Here is a 19991-nt window from a genome sequence, read left to right as displayed (position 1 = left end):
CCCCCCCCCCCCCCCGTGTTCTTCCAGACCTGGAGGCCCAGGAGGCGCCGAAGTACCGCTTCCGTAAGAGGGACAAAGTCATGTTCTACGGGCGGAAGATAATGCGCAAGGTGAGTCCGAGAAGCATGAATGAATGAATGAAAACTTTATTTAACAGATTGCAGAATGGGTACAATACAGTACGGCTCAATACACACAATTGTTAAGGGGATGCAGACCTGAGAAAGACGTTTGTCTTGTTTCCATCAGGGTCCCCAGCAGTGTATCATCATACACTATATCAGTCCTTGTTCCACATGACGTCATGTACAACAATGCTCTATATTTATATTTATTCTTACCATATATATATATTGAATTAGATTAAATTCACATTTATTGTCATTATACAGCAGTATAGTGTACAGTACAGTACAATGAAAATAAGTTTGGCATTGAACCTCCAGCATCATGGAGTGCAAATGTAACACTAAAGTGCAATAGTAATATACAATGTACTGGTGATTAATCTGGGCATACCATATATAATTAGTACTACTGAGTAATAGTGCTAATCAGATGTATGTACAGAGTTGTATTTTTTTTTTGTATTCGACTAAGAGGTTGGCAGTCGACTACGGCTCCTTTCGACCGATTAGTCGACTAATCGACTAATAGGGGTCAGCCCTAGTATAATGTAACCAATATCGTCGATCTGGAGCTCAGTCTGGACACACTCTGCCAGTGTTCACTCTGAGTCATCCGCTGTAACTCTTTGATTGACCTGAACCTATCTTGGTGTATTAAACCCATGTTTATCAAGCCTACCTGACTGTCTACATTGATTGATCCGGGAACATTCTCCCACAAAGTATATATATCCACATCTGTCTGTACATACTTGTAAAACTCTTACTAGTACTTTCTAGTACTGTAATTGCACTGTATAATAATGACAATACATTTTAATCTAATCTAAATGATCCCTCTCCCCCCCTCTCTCTCTCTCTCTCTCTCTCTCTCTCTCTCCAGGTGTCTCAGTCTACCTCCTCCCTGGTGGGCACATCCTCCTCCTCTCGCCCACGCTTAAAAAAGAAGCAGAAGATGCTCAACATTGCCAAAAAGTACGCATGAGAGCTCACCCTCATAATTAGCCTACAGCTCTCATGGCATCTCATATAATATGGCCTTTCTATGTTCAGTCCCAGGTATTCTCTATTTATCGACTCTTGTTTGTTTCTTTTTCCTCTCTCTCTTTCTCTCTCTCTCTCTCATGCAGGATCCTGCGCTTTAAGAAAGAGGTGCCCACCCTCCAGGCCAAGGAGCCCCCTCCCTCGGTACTCGAGGCCGACCTCACAGAGTTTGACGTGGCCAACTCCCACCTGCCCTCTGAGGTGCTCTACATGCTCAAGAATGTCGCGTAGGTTGACACACACACACACGCACACGCACACGCACACACACACACACACGCAAGCTCACAAACCAGTGTGTGTGTGTACATAGTTACATACATACATACATGTGCGGTCAGCTTATCCCTAGCTATAGACCTCCACGGAAAACAACTGTGGTCAAAGAAAAGACATGCGATTATTTAGTGATGTTATATGTTTGTCTGTTTGTTTTTAAACATCGTTGGGACCATGATGGAATTAAGTGTTTGCACTTTTCATGTCATCCTTTGCATTATTTTGTCTTGCAATTTTCCATAAATCAAATCAAGTGTTTGTCAGGCAGTAGTCTTGTAAAAAGAGGTGATATGATTGGTCAGTCATGTGCTCTCTACAGCCAAACAGCAGAAGCCATGTGTGCTCAATAACAGCCCAATACCAATATGGATCATCGAGTAATAAAGTCACATTAACTACGCTGTATGTAAAGTATTATGTAAAGTGTGTATGCAAAGTATATGTAAAGTGTGTGTGTGTGTGTTTATACACAACGTTGTATTAAATAAAAATGTTGCATTCTAACGCCTGTCCTGTCCTTGCTGCAGTGTTCTGGGCCACTTTGAGAAGCCCTTGTTCCTGGAGCTCTGCAAGCACATGGTGTTCCTGCAGTTCCAGCAGGGGGAGTACGTCTTCAGGCCGGGACAGCCCGACAGCAGCATCTACGTGGTGCAGGACGGGAAACTGGAACTGTGCCTTAGTGGAATGGTACGGCCAGGGCTGGTGGTCTCAGTGTGCATGTGTGTGTGTGTGTGTGTGTGTGTGATATGCTACCCAGGGTTCGCACAAGGTCCTTGAAGTGCTTAAAGTGCTTGATTTTTTACCAAAGAAAGTCAAGGCCTGGAATTCCTTGAAAACAGCAAATGTTTTAACAAGGTGCTTAAAAAGTCCTTGAAATTCAAATCAACCATTCGCATTGAAAGTTGTGTTCATCCATGATAAAATTGTTCTGAATCAAGAAATATTGCTTTTTTATTTAAAGTGTAACTAATTGTTTGATAAATATTTGATCTGATTTTTTTCCTAAAACAGCATTTCAAAGTGAATTGTATCCTTTTAAATGCCCATTTAAAATGAAAATGAGTGCTTAGGAAAGTACTTGAAAGTCCTTGAATTTCATTTTGCAATGTCTGTGGGAACCCTGGCTACCTGTGTGTGAATCTCATGCATGCTTCATGTCTACTTTTGCGTGTGTGTGTGTGTGTGTGCGTGTGTTAGGGCTGGGCAGGGCAATTATAGGTGCTGTAAGTGGTATCTTTTTGTTCAAATAAGTGTTAACTAGCTCTACATTCTGACAGACATCACTAAGTATTTGGTCAGTAACATGGGTCTCCCAGTCCCTCCACTCTGCAGTAAATGGGCTGGTATCCTGTTCCCACTTTGTCCAATCAGGAGAGAGAAATCCTGATCAAGAAATCTTGCCAAGCCATATTTCATTACTGCACTGGCAGATTATTTGACTTGTTTAAAGCATATTCTCTTATTTCTTATTTTGGTCCATTATTTCGGTGTAGAGTTCTCTCTCCTGATTGGATAAAGTGGGAACGGCATACCAGAAAAACTATTTTCTGTTTACTACAGAGCAGGAGGGACTGGGAGACCCATGCTACTGACCACACACTCAGCGATGTAGCTGTTAGAATGTATTATTGTTAGAATTAGTTATTATTTGAACATGTAGACCGCTTGTTTTCTCACCAAAAATACCACTTTGAGTTTCAATTACGATTTTGGTTTCCTACAATCATGAAAACAAGATCATCTATTATTGTGCCACATGCCGTGTTGCTCTTTTTTAGTTTTGTGTTGTAAATGCAGCGCACCCTTCCTTCCAAACAGTAGTTTCAGCTCGTCGAGGAGGAGGGAGCCACGGCACTTTGGTAACTTGTAGAAGATGACAGAAAGGCAGCCTTTGGTCGAGATGAAAGGTCAAACAAAATCGCTCATCGTCAAATCAATGTGTCATCGTGTTTTAATAATCGAGATTATGATTTTTGCCATAATTGAGCAGCCCTTTGTGTGTGTGTGTTAGCAAGGATACTCCTGAGTATGTATGTTTCACCACCACATACAAGAGCAAACAAGCAACAAGCGTAATAAGCTCACAGCTTATGGTCAGCCTCAAATTAACTGTAGTTAACTTGTTAACAAATTATTAGCAAGTGTTTGACTTAGATAATCTCATTTGGGAATTGAGAATATGTTGCTAAATGGTCAAAAGTTGTTCTCTGAATGATTAATCAAATAAATAAATCCTAAAATCCAGTGTCATGAGCGAGCCTGGGAGATTCCCACTGACCACAACATCTTAGACTAGACGACTAGTTCTACTGGCTCAATCCATGTCTGTGAAATCCTGAGAATCATGTACTAATATGAGAAATAGAAATCTACGGTAGCTACAGTAATGCGGCATGATTTCCTCCTAGTCATTGTATTCGGTATGTCGTACTTCCAGGATGGCAAGGACAGCATGGTGAAGGAGGTTTACCCCGGAGACAGCGTCCACAGCCTCCTCAGCATCCTGGATGTCATCACCGTAAGCGCCGCCCACTTCCTGCCACGCATTCCTTATTCTCCCAGCACGCGGTGTGGCGTTAACGCCAAGTCAAGTGAAGTCATCTTTATCTGCATAGCAGCTTTTACTACCTGTTGTTTGTAAAGCACGTTGGTCTTTAATTAAAGTTTATTTTATCTTTTTGAAAAGACGTAAAAAAGACAAGTTTAATTATAGATCAAAGTGCTTTACAAACAACCGGTAATAAAAAGAAGAAACATACACACACACATACACATATACAGGTGCATCTCAATACATTTGAATATTGACGAAATATGCCTCAATGCCACGCCACATTGATTCATGCAAAAGGAGCCCCAATCAAGTATTGAGTGCATATACTTTTCAGTAGGCCTACTTTTCTGTAATATATATATATATATATATTTCTTATTGGTTTTATGTAATATTGAAATTTTCTCAGCTACAGAATTTTGTGTTTTCATTAGCTGTAAGCCATAATCATCAACATTGAAAGAAATAAAGGCTTGAAATATTTCACACTGCGTGTAATGAATCTACTGTATATAATATATGATGTTCACTTTTTGAATTGAATAACTGAAATAAATGAACTTTTCCTCAATATTCGAATGTATTCAGAGGCACCTGTATATACACAATATAATGAGAAATAGAACAAGCAAGATGAAGAGATGAGACAAGACCAAGGGAGGACATTTTATACATAATTTGTACGCCTGAGAGAACGGGTGCATTTTAATTCGTCAGGTGACGGTGGAAGGTTCTTCTCGTGAAAAGAAATGATAAAAAATAAGCCGACCACATTCAGGGATTTATTGGCCACTGTGGTAAAAAGGAGAAGAAGAAGCTCATGAACTACGTTGTGTGGGAGAGAGAGAGAGAGAGAGAGAAAAAAAAAAGACAGTCCACTTCCTGTTTGAGTCCCTGACTCACACTTCAGTCTCGCTTTGAGCTCATTTACAGTATGTCGCTGGATGAGCAACATGACACCAGGAATTGTGCAATTGTTTTATAACGGGGTTCGCACAAGGTCCTTGAAGTGCTTAAAGTGCTTGATCTTTGAAAAAAAAGTCCTTTCAAGGAATTCCTTGAAAACAGCAAATTATTTTACAAGGTGCTTAAAAAGTTATTGAAATTCAAATCAACCATTCACATTGAAAGTTTTGTTCATTGTTCATCCATGATAAAACATTTCTGAATCAAGAAATGTTTTTTTTTAATTTAAAGTGTAACCAGGGCCGTAGCCAGGGTTTAGAAATTAGGGAGGTCCATTTATTTTTTTGGCCCAGACTGGCCCACTATAATCGGTCGGACACCACCCACCAGTACACCATCCTTGCGGTCCCCTTATATATGCGTACCTACTGTACTATTCCCCCAAACCACTACAAAGCTGGGTAGTAAGTGCCGTGGACCAGTGTACTCACTCGCTCTTGGCTGAATCTTGTTTTGGGTGGGGATGTAAAAACACCTGCATCATAGCAGGCTCAGGATGGGCAAATTAGTCTATAGCCTGTTCATCCCTGTCTCTCTCCTCCACAACCTGGCTTGACTAGACATAAGGAGAGAGAGATGATTACAATTAACTGGTACATTCAGGTCCAGCATTGTTGGAATTCCCTGACAAAGATGTGCAAAAAGCTGTACAATTTAAGCAATACCATACTGGTAATGAGCAAATAGTTGTTTATTCAATTAATGCATGGAGCTGTTCCATCTTATTTCATTTTATACTAACTACTCAGTTCATACAGATTTCAAGTATCCAAATATCAATGATGAATATTGCATAAGGTTTACAACACAGTTAATAGATCACCTTTTTGTTTTATATTCATGTTCAGAGAGGAGTAATAGTTAGATCTTTGTATGTGTGATTTATATAGCAATTAAATCAATGGTGTGCTTGTTTGTTTGGGGAGTTTGACCTACAGTTATTGTGCCTACCACGTGAAGGTGCATGCTCAATGGACAGCACAAAAACGATTTGTGTAGGTGGAGACTAGAGCTATAGTAATAAATTATAAGAGTAAGTAATCCATACCATATATATCCTAATCGTTACCGTATTACCATACTTGGCTGAAAATAAATGTTGCTGCCTGTTGTGAATGTGTTTTTCCCTGTAGGCTAATACATAAGTAGGCATACATTTTTGCAGTTGAGCAAAGATTAGCAGTTGAGTAGGCTATATGTGCTGTGTTTTTATGTCTTCCATCGAGGACCACCTTGGAAATAAGTGTTTTAATGAATGCTTTTAGGTGATATCCTCAGGAATACAAATTGGTCAAGATAATTAGTTTTTATGATGTGTTTTTAATTTCCAAATACAAATCTAATCAAATCAAAAAAGCAGTTTTTGCAGTTGAGCTGCAGGTGTTGTATATTATACAGCCTTTTCATGCATCTTTATCAAGGGAACCCTTATCCTAATGATTTTTTAAATAATAATATGATGATACGATATGGACCTAGTAGTTGGGTCATCTGTGGCACTTCGTTTCTCAATGGATTTGTCATATAGGAGGGTTAATAAACAAATTTAGCCGGGCAGGGACAATTTGTGACAGACCAAAATCCAAAATGCCTGCCGTGGAAGTTAACTTTTTAATGGTTTGACCTACAATGATGCACAATACATGGTACCAGCCCCTTCTCAGTCATGTACCACCCCCCTCTCAGTCATGTACCAGCCAGCCCCCTCTCAGTCATGTACCAGCCAGCCCCCTCTCAGTCATGTACCAGCCAGCCCCCTCTCAGTCATGTATACCAGCCCCCTCTCAGTCATGTATACCAGCCCCCTCTCAGTCATGTATACCAACCCCCTCTCAGTCATGTACCAGCCCCCTCTCAGTCATGTACCAGCCCCCTCTCAGTCATCTACCAGCCCCCTCTCAGTCATGTACCACAGCCCCATCTCAGTCATGTACCAGCCCCCTCTCAGTCATGTACCAGCCCCCCTCTCAGTCATGTACCAGCCCCCTCTGTCATGTACCACAGCCCCCTCTCAGTCATGTACCACAGCCCCCTCTCAGTCATGTACCACAGCCCCATCTCAGTCATGTACCACAGCCCCATCTCAGTCATGTACCACAGCCCCATCTCAGTCATGTACCACCCCCCCTCTGTCATGTACCACAGCCCCATCTCAGTCATGTACCACAGCCCCATCTCAGTCATGTACCACAGCCCCATCTCAGTCATGTACCACAGCCCCATCTCAGTCATGTACCAGCCCCCCTCTGTCATGTACCAGCCCCCTCTCAGTCATCTACCAGCCCCCTCTCAGTCATGTACCACAGCCCCCTCTCAGTCATGTACCAGCCCCCCTCTGTCATGTACCAGAGGTCTATCAAAGGATCAAAGGATCTAAACCCGAGTATACGGGTTGGCGAGATAACCCGACTATACTCGGGTATGGCCACTAAAGAGTTAATGTGGCAGTGGCACCGGTGGATCTCACGTGAATCGGTACTCGGTAGAGCTGCCGCGGTATTGATATTTTCCTTACCGCACGAATTTGCGAAATATTTCCTACCGCCGCGGTAATTACCGCACAGTGCGCACAAAAAAAGAAAAAGTTTGAATGCATTTTTTATTTTTTTTTAGTAGTCTACTCTTATAGCCTGCCTCTAGTCTAATGGCGCTTTTCCACTGCATAGTACCTACTCGACTCGACCCGCTTTAGGCACCTGGTACTTCGTTCCTTTTCCACTGCAGCCAGGTACTACTCCGTTTGTCTCCGTGTGGGAATGCAGGCGGGGCCGCTCGCTTGTGTACACTGAAAGCTCCGTGGGCATAGATGTCCGAGGGCTTGCAGCAAGCCAGAGTTTAACACAGTTTCAATCAATCAATCAATCAATCAATAACAACATTAACCAGACTCTCGTTGCGTCTATTCTGCCAAAGCTAACGTTACCTCTCATTGTGTATTCTACCAAGCAAACCCGGGTTTAACATTACCTCTCGTGTATATCGGCTGACGGTAGTATTAACAACAACAAACTTAACACATCAGCGATCTTGTTGTGACACTAAACTCTCCGCTCGGTGGTAAATTGGGTTGATGTCGGTTTTGTTTCATCAATAAATAAGGCAGAATACACAGTGAATCCATTCTTTTTTGTTTATTGCTTGGTTCTGTCGCAAACAAATCCTGAACTAAATGCATCCTTAGCGAGGCAGTAAAGATGGCGGCGCCGGCGTTCTGTTTTTGTTCAGACTGAGGCTACAAAGTGTGACGCGTCTCTCTTCTGACCAGTCAGTGGTCTGCAATGTTTCACATGACTTTTCTGGTACCACTTCTACCCAATAGGGTCGCTTGGAACCGAGTAGGGTATATCTGCAGAGCCGCAAGCCAACTTTATTATTATGATAAAAAACAGCGGTGACGCGGTATTCAGCCTAACTCTGCGGTGAGCGTGATGCAACAGCGATACCGCGGTAATGCGGTTATCGCGGCAGCTCTAGTACTCGGTAGTACCGACGTGATTCAGTCGATACCCTTAAAAGTACCGGATTCGGTACCCATCCCTAGTTATAAAGATGATAAAAAGATTGATATTGTGCCAATAAGTCACATTTAACTAATTAGAATGCCTACTAATATCTATAGACTAGGGATGTCCGATATTATCGGCCGATATTGGCATTAAAATGTGATATCGGAAAATATCTGATCGGTTTTCAAATAATTAAATTGTTTTACATTTCTATAACCTTTATTTACCCAGGCAAGCAAGTAAGAACAAATTCTGATTTTATTTATTGTCAAAAGTATGCATAATAGTGTTAATTCCACAACAAGAGATATGTAATGTTAATTACCTGAAATTATTCAGTTTTTTGGGGGGGAAATTATCGGTTGATATCGGTATCGGAAATTAAGAGTTGGACAATATCGGTATATCGGTATCGGTAAAAAAGCCAATATCGAGCATCCCTACTATAGACACATGGGGGAGAAAATGTATCAATGTGGATGAGAGCCTTGACATAAGTGGTTGTAGCTACGGCTGTGGGGGTGCTGGAGACATGATCCAATATACTTTGTTATACGCCTGAGTCTCCTGAACATGGATGCGCAGATTGCCCAGGGTAGTCTCTCCGGTTGGGGAGTACAGTATGTGCGAAAAAGTGACTAGCTTGGCTGAGAAAGTGGCGATCGCCTTGGGGTTGGTCCCCCCGTGTTCAGGAGACTCAGGCGTATAGAAAAGTATAATTGATCATGTCTCCAGCACCCCCACAGCCATAGCTACAACCACTTACATCAAGGCTCTCATCAACATTCATTCATTTTCTCCCCCCCGGGCTCTTCCATGAGCTCAATTTAACTCGGAAGTGAAGCTGTCTATTGTGGGAAAGCATATGAATTCTCTCTCTCTCTCTCTCTCTCTCTCTCTCTCTCTCTCTCTCTCTCTCTCTCTCTCTCTCTCTCTCTCTCTCTCTCTCTCTCTCTGTGTATGCGTGTGTCTCTCTCTCTCTCCGACACAGACTGTGCTGTAATAACCTTGTGTTTTGTATGGTTGCGTATGTCCAGGGACACCAGAGGCCATTCCGGACTGTGTCGGCGCGGGCAGCAGAGGTGTCTACGATTCTCCGGCTGCCGGTAGAGGCCTTCCTTAACATCTTCGAGAAGTACCCTGAGAGCCTGGTGCGGGTGGTGCAGGTGAGCCGATTGTTTACCTAGACCTATAACTATATCTGTACATATCCCTATAACTATATCTGTACATATCCCTATAACTATATCTGTACATATCCCTATAACTATATCTGTACATATGAATGAATGAATGAAAACTTTATTTAACAGATTGCAGAATGGGTACAATACAGTACGGCTCAATACACACAATTGTTAACCCATTCAGTGCCAACCACGAGATTAGTCAGGTTAACTCGCCATGCGTTGAGTGCCAAAACCCGAGAAAACTCTGGTTTTAATTGTTATTTCTTTTATTAGCAATATCCATTCATTTTTCATCCATCCAGCCTGACGTTATCATTGGGAATGGGTCTGAGCTCGAGAAGGGCAAATACCGCCGCCTATCGTCTCCCGGATGGTATTGCACATCATTGGATTGGATTGGGTGGGACTGTGCATCAGAAAAAAACTCCGCTCCCGGGGTTTCCCTTCTCGGGCAAGCAGTATCTGTTACCATATTCACTGGGGAGGCTCTGAGCAGCTTTCGATTATGTGTTTTGGACTATAACGTTGGATCAATAAACACGATCAATATTTGGAATGGCGATCAGGAATTGGATTATCTTTTTGCACAACATCTGATGTGAGTTAAGGACTCTATGTTACCAGTCTTGGGTTAATCAGATGTTTTTTTCTCCGCCATCTCTAGCGTGCATAAGTACACATATACTATCGATAATCTAGCGTTGATTTGAAAACGATTCATAAATCAGCCGAAAAATGACTGTTTTGTGTATTCCAGAAATTCGCGGAATTTCTCTGGAATTACTAGACATCTCCAAAACTATACTCTTATTCAAAACGGTATAAAACGGAAATGTACCAATGAAAAAACAATCCGTTTCATACATGTTGACTGCAAGCAAGTCATTGATAAGCGAGGGGTGTTTTAGACCCATAGCCATCATTTAAGATATAGTTTAGGCGTTCGCAAATGTCCCCGTCCTCCTATTGACTTCCTTACTGGCACGCTAGCCCTAATATGGTCAAAGGGGCGTGGCTCTGAATGAGTTAAGGGGATGCAGACCAGAGAAAGACGTTTGTCTTGTTTACATCAGAGTCCCCCATTTTCAATTCATAGTGACATTTATGACATACATGACATCATGACATGTATGGCATAGGCCATAGGGACATGCATGACATAGAGGTACCGGTATATAGTACTGTTACATTTGTGACATATACGATATGCAAATATACAGTACTGTTACCCATAGATCCTAACAGAGATTATATACATATGATGGGGAGGAGACTGTACATTAGGAGGGGGTTGGGGTGGGGGGGGGTTTGGACCTTCACGGTGGCCAGTTTCGAATTGCAGCCTCCCATAGGTGCTCTTCTAAGAGCGGTTTTGAATGTGGGTAGGGATTCACATATTTTTACGGCAGTGGGTAGGGCGTTCCACATTGTTGTCGCATAATTTATATAAGTTATATCCCTATAACTATATCTGTACATATCCCTATAACTATATCTGTACATATCCCTATAACTATATCTGTACATATCTCTATCCCTGACCTACTCTTACTAGTGATGCTGCTGGCCAGTATTCTGCATAGAGTTTACCCTCCCAGCTATATATATAATTATATATACTGTATATACATCATCTGTTTTATCTAATAAGTAAGGCTGTCAAAGTTAATGCGGTATTAACGCGTTATCGCCCGATTCTATTAACGCCACTATTTTTTTTAACTCACGGTTAACTTTAACTTAAAAACATGTTTTTACTTTTTTTTTTTTTTTTTTTACTAGACTTCACTCGGGTGTATTATTGATGCTCTCATTGATACTATGTTTGTTTCTGAAGTGTGTGTGTGTGTGAGATACAGTATATAGAGAGAGAGGGGGGTGAGAGAGATGAGGAAGGGGTAAGAGAGAAAGAGAGCTGGGAGAGTGTGTGAGAGAGAGGGGGGGGGGGGGTGATTACTCAGCCCTTGTGTGGGTGAATGTAACACGTTCCTAATGTTTTCACTCCCCTATTATTTCATGCACACTTTATTCATTGTTTTAGATTATTATTTTATTTTAAGTTATTTTGTGCATCACTCTGTTTTGAATTTGATGCAAATTTGCAATGCATGAGGGTCATCCTTTTGTGTTAAATGGCTCACATGTTGATAAGAGTATTAAAACTTGGAACTTGAAAAATATCCGTTTTAAGGTAGAAAAGAAAATGCGATTAATTTGCGATTAATCACGAGTTAACTATGGACAATCATGCGATTAATCGAGTTAAATATTTTAATCGATTGACAGCACTACTAATAAGATATAGTAGATATAGTAGATCCCCCAGTAGGGCTGGGCGATATGGCAAAAAATCATATCGCGATAACGATATGATAATGTTATCATATTTCTCGATATCGATAATTATCGAAATTGTTATACGGTAAGTACATTTTTTTTTTTTTTTTGACAGCAATTCTTTGTCGCCATCTTTAGTGTTACATCCCCTCACACTCCAGTTCTCAGGCTGCAGCTGGTTTAAAAGCGAAAGTAAACCGGCTTCTCTGCTGGCTGTGGCTCCAGGGGAGTTGAACAGTTCTGGCTCTGCTAGTTTATTTTAGATCTTTTGGTGCTTTTTTGGTGGACAAACCACCGCACATGTGCACCGTGACTCGTGACTGGAGTCTAGCTGTAGCTAAGGGGCTACACAACCCTGACTGTATTGAGATATGTTAGATTAAACCCACTACTAAAGAATATTAATAGCCAGACAGTACAGTTAGACAAAATGGCGGACACTCCATTGACTGCGCAGGGACAGGGATACAAGTTGAACAAGCATCATGTTTAATGTTAATAGCAAACATACATATTATTTATTACGGTTCTCCTTTAATACTAGAATGTCAGTGCAACAAAGTCAACGGTAACGAATGGTTCCTAGACTACGGATACTCGACCGGTGGAGCTCTGAAGGAGTGAGACGAAACGAGGCGATACAGGGAAAAGCAAGATGGTGGCTGGAGACGATTGGTTCTCTCTAGAGCTCCTGCTCCAGAGAAACTGTAGACTGGTCGGATAATCCTGTCGTCGCTGGGAGAAGGGGTCTTGTACGGAACCGGTCCTTGTATTCCTAGCGCCCGATGGCAGGGTTAATAGCTATTAATCCAAAAGCCCGTTGGCATAGATGGTAGCTAGTTAGCTTCGTTTGTACGTGAAGCTAACCCGCAGACGGTCTCCAATGAGTAGTTATATCCAAACGCCGCTGGGTTTAACTACAAGTCTCTCCACGTTACTTCGCTTACACAAGTCACTATACTGTGCCAATAATGGCTCGACAATATTATAGTTGTATCTAAGTAGCCATTAGCTCTCTATAACGATACACCGCTATCGGTCTGTGTACAACTGCACCAGACGTCTTTCACTCTCGCTCTGCTAGTTTTCCTGTTATGCTGCTGCTGCTGCTGCTGCCGCACGTCGTCTACCCAACATACTCTATATTAGTTCCCTGTTGGACTCAGCCTGTTCACCTGTACAGAATCAATGTGCTCGCTCTGGGCTTGTCCGGGCAAGTCTGAACATGTCTAGAAAACATGTCTAGGGGGCGCGCGCCCTGGCGCCTACAGCGTCAAGAATGGGGCACAATAAGGCGAACGAAGAATACTGTTAGGCAAACAGATGACGTAAAGATATATATCTTATATATATAAACAATATATAAGTTATACAAAATAATAAACGCAGACTTTCAGTGTTAATCTGGACCTTCAGAACACTAGCTCTGCTAGCACACATAGCCTACTGTGTACAGACCAGTGATGCCACAGATTACTTGTAAAAGTAATCTGATTACTGATTACTGATTACTCCTTTAAAAAGTAATCTAAGTTACTTTACTGATTACTTGATTATCAGAGTAACTTAGTTACTTTGAAAGTACCGTAATTCCTCTAATAGTAACCGGGTCTCAAATACAAGCCGGGTCTCTATTAATGGCCGGGTGCGCTCTTGAGCTAAGCAATTATAAGCCGGCCTCCTAATACAAGCCGGGTTACTAATATACTGAGCTGCATACTGAGCTAGTTACTTGATTTCACTTTGAAAACGTTGAAATGACCAGTGACCACCTGTAATTGCACTGTTTACTATTTCATACAGTACTTGGTTTCAATAAATGAACCCAGTACATTTGACTGGGTTCAAACTGACACAAAATGTTGATTTATTCATTATGATCCGTTTGAAAATTTGAAATATAGGCCTCCCTCTTATACAGGCCTCCTCCTAATACAAGCCTGGTACCCGCTACAGTTGAAACAAATACAAGCCGGGGTTACTATTAGAGGAATTACGGTAACTAGGTTACGAAGTCGTCGTCGTTCCCCCAACAGTTTTTTTTTTAAACGCTTTATTGAAAGTGCATAAATTGTTTTTAACTTGTTTCTCTGCACATAACGTAAATTGTTAAACTAGTGCTTCAGCTTCTGTACCATCAAGTATGGTAAAGCAACAGTCTATGATGCTCACAGCATTAGAGCAGCCAGCCAGTGGTTTTACAAAACCAGTGTATCACATCTAACAAATGCAGGCTGAACTATTCAATTATATCAACTGTAACTATTACATTGTTTTTATAAATGTCTCTCTATAAACATACAATCAGTCTCTCTTTAACATGTAAATTAACTGTAAATCTGGCAAATAAGAGCTTTTGCTCTGCCACCATCAACCCTCCTGTACCTAGTCGAAGCGTCGGCTAGTGTTGTGATTCCAGATGCTTTCAATGCAATTGGATGTGCTGTTTTTAGCGGTAGACAGTATTTTGTTTCCTCCGCCGTGAAGTAGTGACTGAGGCTACGTTTAGACGAGCGTTTTGTGGTGGAATTCTGAACAGAAACCGCAAAAGTCATCTTGCGGTTTCACTTTTAATTTTGCCAAGCGTTTTGGGGTGGAATTCTCCGACGACAGAGCCCTGCTGTCACACGATTGGCGCATATGTCACATGACGTGCTGTGAAGACCCGCCCTACTCTGCCTCTGATTCGCAGACTGTGGATGGGGAATGTGATTGTACCAAAGCAGAGTCACTCACAGACAGAGGGACCAGTCACGCCGCGGGACACATTCTTGTATTTAACCCTTTCACTGCCACACCACGTCACTCCCAAAAGAAAAACAGCTCAAAATGTATTCTTGACTGTCGAAAACGAAATAAAATACTGCATTCCGCCTGCATTATGAATTTATGATGAGATAGTAACGAAATAGTAATGCACAGCCACTTGGACAAGTAACTGCAATCAGATTACTGGCTTTTAAAGATTAACGCGTTAGATTACTATTTTCAGGGAAAAGTAATCAGATTACAATATTACTGGCATCACTGGTACAGACGGTTTCAAACTGTATTTAAAATTAGAAAGCAAACAAAATAAATGGACAAGAGAAAAATAAATCTCAATTTGGTCAGTATTGTCATTTGGACAAGCAAAGCCATTACTTTAAGTTGCAGGCAAGAAAGACAAGTCTGTCCACTGTCTCTGGTTTTAAAACTGCCCTGTTGCAGGCAAAAAATAAAAATAAAAAAATCGATATTTTCTTTTTTTCCGATATTCAATATCGATTATTAAAATATATCGCGATATTTATCGTTATCGTTATATCGCCCAGCCCTATCCCCCAGTCTGTTCACCATATTCCAATAATTTTATTGCAGTAAAATGGGATTGTCAAACCCCCCCAAAAAAGAAGAATTAAATACCGATATTTGGTATCACTGTATTGATATAATATCGGCATGCAAAATCTTGCGACATATTGGTGTTGATTTTCCCCCCACTCCTAATTTCCATACATGAGAACACGTCTGTCAGGGAGAATCGCATGCTGTATGCGAAAGGGCAACTCCAGGCAACGATGCCTGCGCTCGATTCTCTGCACGTCGTCCATAGTTCATGTGTGAAAGAGGCTCGAGTGAATCACATTCTTGTTGTTTTGTTTTATTACATGTATATGTACATACATACCAACTATTCACCTGTTTTATTCTCCACCCATCTATCATCCATAGCAACACTATATTATCACAGACATCCAAGTTGGGGGATCCCCCTTTGAACAGCCCATCTGAGGTTTCTCTCCTCCACGTCGCCTGTGGTGCCCCCCCCCCCCCCATTGCTAGGTTTTTAGTGAATTGTTCCTCATCTTCATTGGGGAATGTCTGGGAGTGTCGCATGTTTGGATTTTATGTTTTGGAAAATGTTTCTTCTCGACTTGTTCAAGAAGACTTGTACAGCCCATGGGGGCATTACCTTGTGATTTCGGGCTTTACAAATACATTTGATTTGATTTGTCCATTCAGATCATCATGGTTCGTCTCCAGAGAGTAACCGTGCTGGCGCTTCACAACTACCTGGGACTCACTAACGAGCTCTTCAGTCACGTGAGTTAAACACCAGTGGTGGAAAGTAACTAAGTATTTTTACTCAAGTACTGTACTTAAGTACAATTTCAAGCTACTTGTACTTAACGTGAGTATTTTCATTTTAGGGAACTTTATACTTTTACTCCACTACATTTAAAAGCAAATATTGTACTGTTTTACTCCTACATTTATCTGAACCCATCAGTTACTAATTACTTTGAAGAGAAAGATTTTTCATAGAAAACATTGCAAAATGTTTGAAGCCTGACGACTTCAAGAGGGCATAACTGGACCACATACCACTTTAACATAACCTTTAATCAGAGCAGCATAACTGGACCACATACCACTTTAACATAATCTTTAATCAGAGCAGCATAACTGGACCACATACCACTTTAACATGACCTGTAGAGGTCAATGGATCGAGGCTTGAATGCTCCCAAGCACTGGAATACACAAACGGCATGTAGAATGTGTATTTTTACTTTAGATACTCAAGTACATTCAATAGCAAATACTTCTCTACTTTTACTTAAGTAGAATTTGAATGATGGAGGACTTACTTTCACCAGAGTACTAATTCTTCTGGGTATTTCTACTTTTACTTAAAGGGGAACTATCTTATAAATGGCCTTTTTCAGTGTTTAGCATTGTTTCATAGCTATGTGGACTTATATTAATATGATCTATGTCTCTAATTCTCATATTGGCGCATTCTTCCAATTCTCCTCTCACAATATTCACCCTCACTGAACTGAGTCATCTGAAAATGTGCTGATCTGTGATGTCAGAGAGACTCCGCTGCATGATTATCATCAGTTCCCACCGTGGTTTAGGAGCCCAGGCTCAAAACGGCTTAAGATCTTGAGGTAGAAAAATGCTGTTTGAGTACTTGATTAGAAATACAAAACAATGAATTAAAAAAAAAATTACAGATGTGTTCCATAGACTCACAGGAATTGTGTAAAAGTGCCCAAATAGTGAAAGAAATAGTAAAATAGTTCCCCTTTAAAGGAACACGCCAACATTTTAGCTTAGCACAATGAATGGAAGCGGACATGTATGGTTAGCCTTCGGGAGAGGTGTTAGTTGGACAATGCGTAGGCTGCCCGTACATGTCCGATTCCATTCATTGTGCTAAGCTAACATGCAGCCAGATGGGTTTCTACTGAACACATAAAGAGGAAATTGGTATCTATCTATCTTGTCTCTCTCTGGAGAAGATGGCAAGCTAATTTCCCAAAATGTTGGCGTGTTCTTTTAAGTAAAGGAACTGTGTACTTCCTCCACCACTGTTAAACACTCACACACACACACTCGCACACACACGCACCGATGCAGCTGAGACAGGTTCTCTATGCATCACCACATGCCATGCCGATGTCTGGGATGTGTACAACCCCGACAGACGTCTGAGGCCACTTCAGTTTGTTTAGTTCATTTATCAGGAACGCTGCTTCATTAGCTCAGTCCACATGTTGTTTTTATTATGACACGAGTCATTCAAGGATACTAATCTAGTGCCTTTCTGCCCTCCGTCCCACCACACACACACACACACACACACACACACACACACACACACACACACACACACACACACACACACACACACACACACACACACACACACACACACACTCACTCTCTATCTCTGTCTCTCTCTCACTCACACACTGTCCCACAGGAGATGCAGCCCCTGCCCCTATTGCCCCTGTCCCCCCACCCGACCCGCACCAGCCCAATCCGCCACGGGAAGCGTTTTGGCAGCCTGACTGTAACAGAGGAGCACCGCGAGGCAGCTGTGAAGGCAGAGGCTTCAGGTAGGGGGGGGATAAATCTATTAGTAGACACTAGGGGTCTAACGGTACATGTATTCGTACCGAACCGCTTTGGTACGGGACCTTCGGTTCAGTATGTGCTGTGTACCGAACTAATACAACGTTACTTACTTTACTTCTCTCTATGGCTCTGATCAGGGTTAGCTTACGCTAATGTAACGTTAATTTCGGTCTTTAACGCAACATGGGCATAAAGGAATGGCGAGGATGCAAAGCATGTTAGATGCATTTGACCCGTTGCGGTATAAAACAGCAATGACTTATTTCAGGTCGCAAAATAGACTCTTCAGTTTCAGACGCTACTGCTATGCTGTGCAGTTGGGCGGATACTCGCCACGGGATTTTCAAAATAAGAGTATTGCAATATGAACCAATCTTTTTACGTTTCATCGATCCTATTGGATCATTGATAATAGATCGATATATCGATCTGGATCGATGTATCATCCGACCCCTACGTTACACCCCTAGTAGACACTGTCTTCTTTAATTAAATTTCTTTGATCAAAGGATGGCACTGGATTGAGGGATCAATAGATTGATTCATGATTTCATAATTATTTTGAAATGATAGTCATACAAGTTGAATCATCTCTGACCTTTTAGATTGATCTGAGCTTGCTAAAGGCTGCACCTCTGGCTTTGTGTGTACAGGTGGGGAACAAGGAAAGGACGGGGGCTCTGGACCAACACTAAGCAGGACCATCTCCATGCCGGTGGACATTGCTGGTGAGACACTTTCCCATTTAATATTGATTTATATATACGCTTTATCCAAAGAGACTTACAAGTTCTGTACAACAAGTCAGCAGGAAAGGTACAACTCTGGCAGCTAAGGGTAAGTAACATTGTTTGTCAAACTGTGTTTAACTTGAGTGCTATAGTCTTGAGTGCATAAACAAGTTAAACATTATTATTTAAATTGTTTACAGTTGTACTCGCTCTTTCAGCAGCCAGTAGAATGTTTCACTCTAGCTGCTTGTTTACAGAATACACACAATCATACACATAATCATACCTAAATACCTAAAAGTAATACTTCCCACCACAGTTAGGACAGCCGAATCCCGACCAATCTTTCGCCGTCGACTAAAGACGAACTTCTTCAATCAATATCTAAAAAAAATTATAAATAAAAACACTAACCTTCTTACTGTCCTCTACTGTCATGCACTCTTCCCTAATATACTAACATATATACTAACTCGACACTGTAGCACTCAAGTTTGAACACTTTGATGAACATTGTTACTCAGCTGATATAGTTGTGCCCTTCCTGCTGACTTGTAGTTTGGATAAAAAGCGTTCAGCTAAATGACTAAATGTAATGTCATGTATACCTGATTTGGTTATTTGCAGGAATCCAGAAGAGCCTGAGGTCAGACTTTGACATGGCGTACGAGAGAGGGCGTATCTCCGTCTCTGCAGAAGACGGCAACACCCCCGCCCACCTTCACACGGGTCCGTACCACTACACTGGCTGTTCCAATGCCCCAACCCTGGACACTTTCAAACTGCTCTCAAAACACACCTCTTCACCAAGGCTTTTCCCCATTAGTTAGTTTAGATTAGATTAGGTTCATTATCCCTTACATGCCCTCATCCTCTCCTTTTTTCCCCTTTTCCCCTATTGCTCCCTATCCCTAGCCCTCTTGATTGTAAAGCGACCTTGGGTTTCATGAAAGTAGGGCTGGGCGATATGGCCTCTAAATGATATCGCGATATTTTTTGGCCATATCATGATACATGATATATATCGCGATATTTTGACATTTCCTCTAAAGCACTTACAATGCTTGATTTAACCCTTTGATGCATACAGTCACGCCAATATGATGATTATAATAAGTCCCTGCAACATATGTTTGCATTATTAAACCATGAAGATGCTTTAAAAAATTATTAAATGAAAATGTACTAAGAGTAGTCTACTGACACACTAACAAAAAAAATTTATTTACATCTAAGACAATTTATATAAAAACTATTGGGTGCCTATACTTTTGCACAGTACTGAGAGAGAGAGAGAGAGAGAGAGGGAGAGGGAGAGGGAGAGGGAGAGGGAGAGGAGAGGG

The 19991-nt window shown here is 41.5% G+C and overlaps 1 protein-coding gene across 1 annotated transcript in view; it reads left to right on the top strand.

Annotated features, from left to right (window-relative positions):
• Positions 1 to 19991, top strand: part of pnpla6 (patatin-like phospholipase domain containing 6) — a 134262-nt gene that overhangs the window by 54803 nt on the left and 59468 nt on the right. The window contains 11 exon segments of the mRNA XM_084318957.1: positions 28 to 110; positions 1012 to 1103; positions 1259 to 1399; positions 1979 to 2138; positions 3889 to 3969; positions 9515 to 9643; positions 16010 to 16090; positions 17763 to 17898; positions 18571 to 18645; positions 19276 to 19357; positions 19359 to 19377. Of these exon segments, the coding sequence (XP_084175083.1) occupies positions 28 to 110; positions 1012 to 1103; positions 1259 to 1399; positions 1979 to 2138; positions 3889 to 3969; positions 9515 to 9643; positions 16010 to 16090; positions 17763 to 17898; positions 18571 to 18645; positions 19276 to 19357; positions 19359 to 19377 (1079 nt within the window).

The sequence above is a fragment of the Notolepis coatsorum genome (assembly GCF_963971535.1).
Source record: "Notolepis coatsorum genome assembly, chromosome: 7".
NCBI classification, from domain to species: domain Eukaryota; kingdom Metazoa; phylum Chordata; class Actinopteri; order Aulopiformes; family Paralepididae; genus Notolepis; species Notolepis coatsorum.
The sequence above is the reverse complement of the archived record's forward strand: the minus strand, read 5'-3'. Positions and strand labels throughout refer to the sequence as shown.